Source organism: Asparagus officinalis, chromosome 7 (assembly GCF_001876935.1).
Source record: "Asparagus officinalis chromosome 7, Aspof.V1, whole genome shotgun sequence".
Taxonomy (NCBI): domain Eukaryota; kingdom Viridiplantae; phylum Streptophyta; class Magnoliopsida; order Asparagales; family Asparagaceae; genus Asparagus; species Asparagus officinalis.
In genome coordinates, this window is record NC_033800.1 from 66,081,809 (window position 1) to 66,092,740 (window position 10,932).

At 38.0% G+C, this 10,932-nt stretch overlaps 1 protein-coding gene across 1 annotated transcript; it reads left to right on the forward strand.

Moving 5' to 3' along the window:
* Nucleotides 2,787-3,323, forward strand: LOC109847274. Its single transcript, XM_020416513.1, has one exon. It carries the CDS (start codon nt 2,787-2,789, stop codon nt 3,321-3,323), a length of 537 nt encoding a protein of 178 aa, XP_020272102.1.

Here is a 10,932-nt window from a genome sequence, read left to right on the forward strand (position 1 = left end):
AACCCCCGAAAACATGTACCCCTTTTTTTATCAATAAAACCCCCCTTTCCAGCCCATTTCAGAGCAAAAAGTTTGGAATTGGGGTTTCCTTAAAATATGATGTATCAAGGGGTTCCAAGAAAAAGTTTCTGTTTTTTTCTTTTTTTTAGAAGAAGCAAACACAGGTTTAGAAATCCGTTTTTGCTACATTCCTACATTTTTGATGCGCCTGACAGGTTATGACTGTGTTAGACCCTTTCCAAGGGCTTCCCACATTATTTCTCATAACCAACCATGCCTAAAGAGAATGAATGTCATAATACAAAGATTATCTGACCTATAAATTAAGTAAATAGGGATTCATACGAAGACCATGCAATGTATATGCTTCCAGTAGGGGTTGCACAAAAATATATGTATCTGAGAAAATATCAATATCCATATCTGTTACAACACGTACAAGGTTATTGATAGCGGATAGCAACATGTAGCGATGAGACACCGCTAAAACTATTTTAGACTATTGCAACAATATAGCTGTAAAAAGTGTAAAGTCAAATAGCGGTGGAAAGGTGGAGGCGCTGCTGTAGCCGGGAAGGCGGAGGAGAAGAGGAGATGAAAGAGTTGAAGAAGAGACGAGCTGGAGAGGTAGCCGGAGAAGAGAGTAGGTGAAGCGGTAGGGGCATTATTGTTATTGTTGGAGGTGATAGAAAATCTACAGGAGAAGAGAGCTGGCGGTGACAGGAGGCAGCGAGAAGGGGCTGTAGGTAGCAACGTTAGTTCTTTATTTTATTTTTATTTTTTTTTTGGGGGGGGGAGGGGGGTGGGGTGTCGAAGCTATGTCTAAAATTTATCCGAACTAAGTTTAGCTTAGAACTAGTTCAAATATAATCTAGTTCAGCCTCATTAAGGCCAAGTGTAACTAGCCTATATTTAAATTGGATAAGGTTTTTATTCACCAAACTAATCCTAAAGTATCATATCCGAGTTGTGTCTGAACCAAATGCACCCCAGCTTCCAGTCAACAAACACATTTATAGTTGAGCATTTAATAATGCTTCTTAACATATGCCCTACGAGCACATTATAGAAAAACCCTTTGCATTAAAAAGAAAGCAGTATACACTAATAGCTGATGTATACAATTCAGCAATTAAAGTGTACAGAGATTTTCGGGCACCTATAGAACTACATAAATAGTGATTCATATGAACCTCATGTAGCGCATGAGCTTCGAAGTCCCATACATTTACATTAACCAATGGTATTATTAGAAATCCTCTATAATACCCCAACCCTTGAGAGGGTGATGTGATTAGTATTGATAGATTTGATTGGAATACTCATACCACCAAGATGCATCTTTTTTCGGGAACCCAACTTTTAGAAACTCCAAAGTAAAGCGTGCTTGGTTTGGAAAAATTATAGGATGGGTGACCCCCTGGGAAGTTTTTCAGGGAGCGCGTGAGTGAAGACAAAACGTGCTAAAAAGACATGTGGTGGTTTGTGAGGCCAGTCCATCAGATCTAATAGCGTACCGACTCCGGGATTTCGGGGCGGGGCGTTACATCCTCACCAACTTAGATTATTCTATAACAACTTTCTAGAACTTCTTTCTAGTAACATCCTATAAAATATCTACTAAGAAGTTTCTAGGAAGATACAAGTGTATGACTAGTATTTATTCTTCTAGAAATTTCTTACTAATGTATGGCTAGGATTAACTCTTCTACACACTTCCTAACCCTCTTAAACAACTATAAATAAGGGTCTTGGGCTCTCATTTGTGTAAGCAAGCAATAAGTAAGCTTGAAACTTGAGTGTGTAGTACATGCTTGTGTGAGTCACTAAAATAAAAAGTTATGTGAAAATGAGGTGCTCTTGTAAGAGCAAGTATTGTACTCTCTAGTGTTCTACCGTTTCCTTTGTGTAGATGGTTGTATTCTTCAAATTCCATCAAAGTGGTATAAAAGAAAGGTTCGATCTAGCCAGGCCAATCGAAGGTGCTCGTGTACGAGATGGTGAACATGATCCAGCCACAGATTCCGAAGCTGATGAGACCAATTACGACAACTAGAGTATCCAGATGAATGTCTTGCTCGGCTCGTAAGACTTGTGGGAGCTCGTGGAGAATGGCTACATTGAACCAGAGTCACCTGTAGCAGAAGCAACTCTCACCGCCACACAGAAAAGTGAGCTAAAGGAGGTCAGAAAAAGAGACAAAATAGCTTTGTTCCTAATATTCCAAGGCATAGATGAATCAGCGTTTGAGAAGATTTCCAACGCCATGTCCTCTAAAGAAGCATGGGAGATTTTACAAAAATCCTATCAAGGTGCGGAAAGAGCCAAAAAGGTATGCCTCCAAGCATTAAGAGTTGAACTTGAATATTTGAAGATGAAAGCTACAGAATCAATATCAGACTATTTTAGTAGAGTTCAGACAATAACTAATCAAATGAAGAGAAATGGAGAAGCAATTAATGATGTAAGAATTATGGAGAAGATACTTAGGACTTTAGACTCTAAATTCAAATATATTATTCCGCCAATACAAGAGTCTAAAGATCTTTTCGAAGTTTCTATTGATGAGCTAAAAAGTTCTCTACAAGCTTATGAACAAGATATAAACATCAGTTCAAATCAAGCGGAAAATCTAGAGCAAGCCTTGTAGAGTAAGATGACTATCCAAGAAGATAGTCGAAGAGGACTTGGATGCTACAGAGACATAGGCTCTTTTTGAGGTGGCTTAAACTTCCAGCAAGGTCGTAGGAGACAGTACCAAGTAGGCCATGAAAATCAAGTTCGAAATGGAGATCATGAATGATCCTTCGATCGAGGACGAGGTCGTGGCGTACGAGGACGAGGATAAGGAAGAAGTTACCAGGAGGATAAATATTAGCCACAATGTTACAAATGCAAGAGATACAACCATCTTAGCTATGAATGCTGGGAGAAACCAAATCAAATGGCAAAAAAGTAACTTTGTAGAAAGGGAGCAGCCAGACACTTCAACAGTCCTGCTGACATACCAGGAGTATGAAAACAAGAATCAAGATATCTGGTATCTGGATTCAGGTGCCAGTAACCACATGTGCGGCATCAAGAAGTTTTTTACCGAGTTAAACAAGAGGATGCAAGGAGATGTCACTTTTGGTGACCAGTCAAATATTCCAGTAAAAGGCAAGGGCAAGATAATGATCCAGACAAAGACGGACGAGAATATGTACATCTCTGATGTCTATTATGTTCCAGCACTACGAAATAATATTTTGAGTCTAGGCCAGCTCCTTAAAAGAGGCTATGATATGCATCTAAAAGACCTTTGTCCTCGCTATCAAGAATAAAAATAAAGTAATTGCAAAGGTGAACATGTCTCGAAATAAACTGTTTACCTTAAATATTCATACTGACCCTGTCAAGTGCTTAAAGATGATTATGAATGATGAGTCTTGGCTCTGGCATTTGAGATTCATGCATCTTGCATTCAGTGGCCTAAATCTTCTGTGGAAGGAAAAAATGGTAAAATGATTGCCGCAAATCAACCACCCAAACCAACTATGTGAAGGTTGTATGAAGGGCAAGCAACATAGAAGAAGTTTCAAAGTTGAAAAGTCAAGAAGAGCAACAGAGCTGCTACAATTAGTCCACACAGATATTGCAGGACCATTTGAAGTCATATCTCTTGGAGTAAACATGTACTTTTTCACATTAATTGATGATTACAGTAGAAAATCTTGGGTTTATTTCTTGAAGGAGATATTCGAATCTCTGAAGAAATTCAAAGAATTCAAGGAGATGGTAGAAAAGCAAAGTGGATACCACATCAAGGTGCTCGATCAGATCGAGGTGAAGATTACACTTCGAAAGCATTCAACAATTTCAAAAGGCAGTACGGGATAATTCATCAACTCACTGTTGCCTACACACCACAACAGAATGGCATAGCAGAGTGGAAGAATCGTATCATTCTTGATATGGTCAGAAGCATGTTGAATAGCAAGTACCTGCCGAAGACTTACTGGGCTGAAGCCGTGGACTGTGCAGTTTACCTCCTCAACCGATGTCTGACAAAGAGCGTAAAATTTAAAACACCATTAGAGATGTGGAGCAACATCAAGCCAAGCGTCAACCACCTGAAGGTGTTTAGGTGCATTGCATATGCACACATCCCAGAGCAGAAAAGAAAGAAGCTGGACGATCGAGAAGACAAGTGCATATTTGTTGGGTACAAAAGGAGGACAAAAGCGTACAAGCTCTACAATCCAATTACAATGAAGATGATCATTCAAGAGACGTGGAGTTCGATGAAGAAGATTATTGGAAATGGACCGATGAAGACAAAAATATTAAAGGTATGTTCTTTGAAGATAACGATGATGACTTGCAGGAGGTTGGAAGACCAGAACAAAGTCCACCTAATAGTCCAGCTCAATGAACCCTAACATCGACACCGACATCATCACCATCCAGCTCAAGTGAAGGAAGCTCTTTAAAAGGAGCAACAAGGAGGATGAGAATCCTAAGAGATCTGTACGACGATACAGAAACTATCGAGATGGTGGAGGACTACACACTATTTTGCTTATTTGCAGAATTTGATCCGGTCAGCTATGAAGAAGCTGCTTAAGAAGATAAGTGGAGAAAAGCCATGGAAGATGAGATCCAGGCAATCAAGAGATATGACACCAATCAATAGATAAGACACATGGGAGCTCACTACCTTACCTGAAGGCCATAAACTAATTGGAGTAAAGTGGGTGTATAAGACAAAGACAAATCAAGACGGCGGAATCGAGAAATACAAGGCCAGACTTGTTGTGAAGGGCTATAGTAAGCGAGAATGAGTTGACTATGAAGAAGTGTTCGCACCAGTCGCAAGGATCGACACCATCCGACTCATTATCGCATTGGCAACACAGAACAGGTGGAAGATCTACGAGATGGACGTGAAGTCTGCATTCCTGAATGGCTACCTAGAAGAAGAAGTCTACATCAGGCAGCCACCGGGCTACGAGGTGAAGAACCAAGAAGATAAAGTCTATAAGCTGAAGAAGGCATTGTATGGATTGAAGCAAGCACCCAGGGCGTGGAATGCCAGAATCGATGCATACTTCCAGAAGAATGAATTCCAACAAAGCTCGTATGAGCACTCTCTTTATACCAAAAAGGATGGAGACATTATGATCGTATGTCTCTATGTGGACGACATAATCTTCACCGGCAACAATCTGAAAATGTTCAAGGAGTTCAAGAAGAACATGATCAGGGAGTTCGAGATGACCGACATTGGAAAAATGTCATACTTTCTTGGAGTAGAAGTATCACAATCTGAGAGAGGAATCTTCATCTCTCAGAAAAAGTACATAAAGAAGATCCTTCGGAAGTTTAACATGAACAACTGCCAACCAGTTGCAACTCCTGTCGAAGTCGAAGTGAAGCTGAGGAGAGACTCACCAGGAATCTCCATTGACCCAACTTTGAATAAGAGCTTAGTCGGAAGTCTACGGTACCTGACCATCACAAGACCCGACATAATGTTTATGGTTGGACTGGTGAGCAGATTCATGGAGGAGCCAAGGCAAAAACACTTCAAGGTGGCCAAGAGGATTCTCAGGTATGTTCAAGGAAGCATTAATGAGGGATTATTTTACTCACAAAGTGTAGATCCAAGACTAGTCGGTTACACCGATGGTGACTATGGGGGAGATTTGGATGAAAGAAAGAGTACATCCGGCTACATGTTTAGCATTGGATTAGCAGCATTTTCTTGGTCATTAAAGAAGCAGCAGTTGTTGCTCTATCAAGTTGCTAAGCGGAATACATTGTTGCATCTGCAGGTGCATGTCAAGCGATATGGCTTAGAAATCTAATGAAAGAGTTGCCACATGAACAAGAAGCATCGACAAAGATTCTCATCGACAACAAGTCCGCTATTGTACATGCCAAAAATCCGGTAGCACATGGACGGAACAAACACATAGAGACAAGATATCATTTCATCCGACATCAAGTTAAAAATAAGACTGTGACGCTAACATATTGCAAGTCTGAAGACCAAATCGCTGACATCTTCACCAAGCCACTAAAGACAGAAACATTTTTGAAGCTTAAGAAGAAGCGTAGACTTGTGAGAAATAAAAGTTGGTGATGAAGGGGAGTATTAGAATTCTTCACCAAATTAGATTATTCATTTGTGTAAGCAAGCAAGAAGTAAGCTTGAAAGCTTGAGTGTGTAGTGTAGGCTTGTGTGAGTGTTCACCAAAATAAAAAGTTGTGTGAAAGTGAGGTGCTCTTGTAAGAGCAAGTATTGTACTCTCTAGTGTTCTATCAATAAAAGTTTCCTTTGTATAGAGGGTTGTATTCTTCAAATTACATCAGGTATACCCTACCAACAATTAATACAAACAAATAAACAATATTTGAAGTTCAGAGGATTACTTCGTCCAAGAGCAAGAGATGGAAGGGCAGTGTTAAACTGAAATAGTAGTAAACAACCAAATAAACCAAAGCAATATCCATCAAGAATAAGCCATAAAAGTTATGTCCACAATTTGACGGTACTAGATGAATATCAGGTTGAGAATGGGAGAATCATGTACTTCAGCAAAAATGTATTCTTCTTAACTACAAACTCCTCCATTGATCAGGCTCCATCTCTTTATCACCTTTCATATTTTCTTGAATGAATGTCCGGAAAGATATAACAATAAGTCACATGGTCCAAAATTTTTGACGACATCATCTGGCAATATGACACTTAAGAAAATACTAGTTGTCACTTATCAACAGTTCATTGAACAACATCATCTAAAGTACATGAATCCGATTCACGTGAATAGGCTGCAGCAGCTGTTTTCAGCTTTGTCATACCCTTTTTGAACTTATATCTTACCCTACATGTTCATTTCTTGCAACGCAATGCACATGGCTCAGGTTTGTGTCAGCCATACCTAGTTCAGAAGTATAATTTTAGAGCTTTACTTCAATTATCCAATAAATAGTTTTTTATTTAGTTTTTAATTGAAGCGTAAATCTGTACATTCTATCCGCAGTTTCTTCCTTGTTGCCTCGATCCAACTCTTCTACAACTTTTACAGCAGCACTGCAACGTTTAATGATTCTGCCCAAAAGTCAAATAACCATTAAGGATTTGGTTCAAGACTTCAAGGTTCGTGGGACCCATTCTTCTCCAAACTATTAATATTTAAAACATTTTTTCTTAAATTTTAAAATCTTGTATTATTAACTTAACTAAGACCTCCCCCCCCGGGGGGGGGGGTTGTAGGGGGATCGGGAATCTAATCCCAAATCTTTTTCTCACATCGATTTGTTAGAACCTTTCAACAATTTCTTTTTACACATCACCATTGTGTGAAATAACCTCTAGAAAAAAGATGGGAAAAACAAAAACTAAGCTAATAGATGGATGATGGAGCACTTACCAAAGGAGTGAACTCTGAATTATGATGGAGAAGGAAGAATTAGATGAAAAAGTGGAGAGTTTCAAATTACAAAAGTTATAGCAGGATAGGCCGACATGATCTTGGGGAAAATGGTTGCGGCCTAGTCGGCATGATGTTGACAGAGGTAAAGGGGGAATATTTTGGGATGATCAATACGATGGAGGAAAACAACATCCATAGCTGCCCTTGAAAACATAGATAAATTATGGAATTGACATTGGAACTCCAAACAGTTATTTTGCCAACGAAATCCGAAAGATAAAAGCATAATTATGGAAATTACTTAAGGTGCGTGCCATTGATACACCAAAAAACAAACTTTCGTGTACCGAAGTTGTTGCTAAATTTTAAAAGATCGTTTAGGTATCTAGTTAAAACACGAGCAAGTTTCTACGTAGGAAATGAAACATATTATTAATTTCAATATGTATACATATAGTTGCATCCCTGTATACTAGCTTTTACAAATTTACCCTCTCTCGCAACCGTAACAGTGAAAAAAAAGATAAGTAGTAATACAAATATACGCGCGTGTGCGCACAACGCACGGCTACACACAACGCACAACTATAGTTAACTTTTAAAGCTAGATGTGGGATCTTAAAAGGTTTGTAAACTGCTCAAAATTATAAAAAAATATCTTCCAAACTAACACATTCCTAGTTATTTTCTTTATAAAAAAACAATTTGGTAGAGCCAAAATTTTGAAGAATTTAAGAACTATATCATGGTAATAGCAGATCTCCATGAAGAATTTGAGAACTATATCACAATAATAGAAAATCTCCATGAAGAATTTGAGAACTATATCACAGTAATAGCAAATGCCCATGAAGAATTTTTTTAATAATAATTATTATTATTATTTATTTTTATTTTTATTTTATTTTTTTGAGAACTATATCATAGTAATAGCAGATCTCCATTAAGGGAACATTGTTTAAAAGTTCCAAAGTATCTTTTCCAGGACTTTTTTTAAACAAAAACTGAACATCATGCAAAATAAAGAATATGAGAACTAGAAAGAAAAGGTTCAATCATATAACAAAATATAATAAAGCAAACTAATCGAAAACTTAACATAAAATATTTCAAAATTATTAACATGACATCATGCAGTATTTGAATAAAAAGCTTTTAGGAGTATTTCAAAATAAGTTGAAAGGCCTAAACTGGACAAAAATTGTTTGTTTAGAAGGTGTAAAAAGTTGATGATGTCAAGGTGAAAAGTACACTTGTTCACTCATGTATGTTAGAAGTCAAAGGAAATATAACATCTAAACAGACATGTTGTTTATCCAAGGAAACGGACATGCTATTTATCCATGGTGATAAAGCAAGGCATAAAATACAGCAGTTACGCATGTATAAAAGTTGCAGGTGGACTTGAGGCTCGATCATATAACATCAACGCATACTAAAGCATGGTGTAAAATACAGCAGTCATGCATGTGTAGAAATTGCATGTGGAGTCGAGGCTCTGTCATATAACATCAAAACGGACATGCTATGTATCCATGAAAACAGATATGATGATATATACTAAAAGTTGCATGGGACTCCAGGCTCTATGGTAATATATACTAAAGCAACGCATAAATCATGCATGTATAAAAGTTGATTTCTGGCATGTGGACTCGAGGCTCTTATTGCAAAAATCGGCCATGACAGAAAAATATGAGTATGGGCAATAATTAAAACAGAATGTGGTGTGAAGCCAAAACTATGAATATGACACAAAATAGTATGGCAAAAACCTTAAATGTTGAAATATTCCAATAATCTCAATTTATGGATAAGAAGCTAGTGAGCAAATACTTTATGAAAAGTTTTAAATGTCTGAAGAACTACTTATTAAAGATGTAACATTTTGCAGGAAACTCGCTGTGTAGAGAATACGTTTTTTCGAACAGAAGAAGAATAAATTAAATAAAAAGTTATAACTGAATATAACAATCAAGGTTTTCAAATGGATTAATGTCATGCTTTAGGGTGCGTTGGACTTGTAGAAACCCCGAAAACTTAAACAATAATTTTAAATGAATAATAAATGACATTTATTATGGTTAGTTAGATCATTTTGGGACTGAATGGATGCTGGTTGTAATCATTTAAGATCTAATTGATCTTCAAAAACGCAGAGGTTCGGAGTCGGGTCGATATATATTTATATAATATATATATATATATATTATATTTAGTCATATATATTATATATAATACTATATATATATATATATATATATATACAGAGCATTTCAGGTACGCACAAATGCGTACACATTCCGCTCCCCCCATGCGCTATTTGGGTTTTTTTGTAAAAATCCAGCGCGCGCTCTCTCTCGTCGTGACACGTGAGATATATATATACAGTGCATTTCAGTTACGCACAAATGCCTACGCATTCCGCTCCCCCATGTGCTGTTTGGGTTTTTTTTGTAAAAATCCAGCTCTCTCTCTCTCGTCGTGACACGTGAGTTGCAATAAAAGACCCCGTGACCCTTGCTCCTCCCCAAAAGCGAAATCCCCAAACCAGATCGATCTCTCTTTCCCCCTTCCAAGACCCTCCCTCCTCCCTCTCTCGACACCGACGCCGACGAAGAGGCCGAACCCCGACCACAACTCCCCCCTCTCTCGACGCAACCACGCCCTCCCGAACCCTGCTGCCTCCTCCCTCTCCCGATCCGCCGTCGAAACCCTAATTTCTCCCCCCTCTCTCGACCAACCATAACCGCTACGTCTTAGACCGAATAGCCACGACCGCCACGACACCACCGCCGAACCTCGTGACTCACCCCCTCGAGCTCTCGATCTCCATCAGGCCCCCAAAAAATGGGAATCATCAACAAAGGTGCGTTCTTCCTCACGAGCTTTTTTGATTTTCTGATTTTCGGATTTTCTAATGTTGAAGAATCAAATTTTTTGGGTTTGGAATGTTGAAGGCTGACTAGAATAATTTAACTGAAGTCTAAGAATTTGATGATTTTCTGATTTTCTAAAACAAGCAGTTGTTGTTTGGTTCGAATTAGAGAAATCTGACATACAATGCATTTTATATAGGTCATTTGTTGTGGATATGATTCATGTTGTTGACAGCAGAAAGGTGGATAAACTTAATACAAGGGCGAAATCCTGGGTATTAATGAGAAAATTAGATCTATTTTTCGCTCACGAGAAATTTTAATGTTGAATGTTTTCAAATCCACAAAAGTTAACATTTGCATTGAGAATTTAGGATAACTTTCTATTTATGTCATCCAATCGGATATTGCATAATCTATAACTTAAGTTCATGTTCTCTAGGGGCTACTTAGTCTGAGACAATATATGGAATTGGAGAAGTCCATGTTTGAAGTAGCAGGATGATGTATTATGTATTAAGTATTATTTTTATAATTGCAGTTTTTAACAGTGTTTTTGATGTGTTACTATAATTGTTGTGTAACATAAGATGAATGTATTGTTAGAACCCAAATCAGGGCTAGCCAGT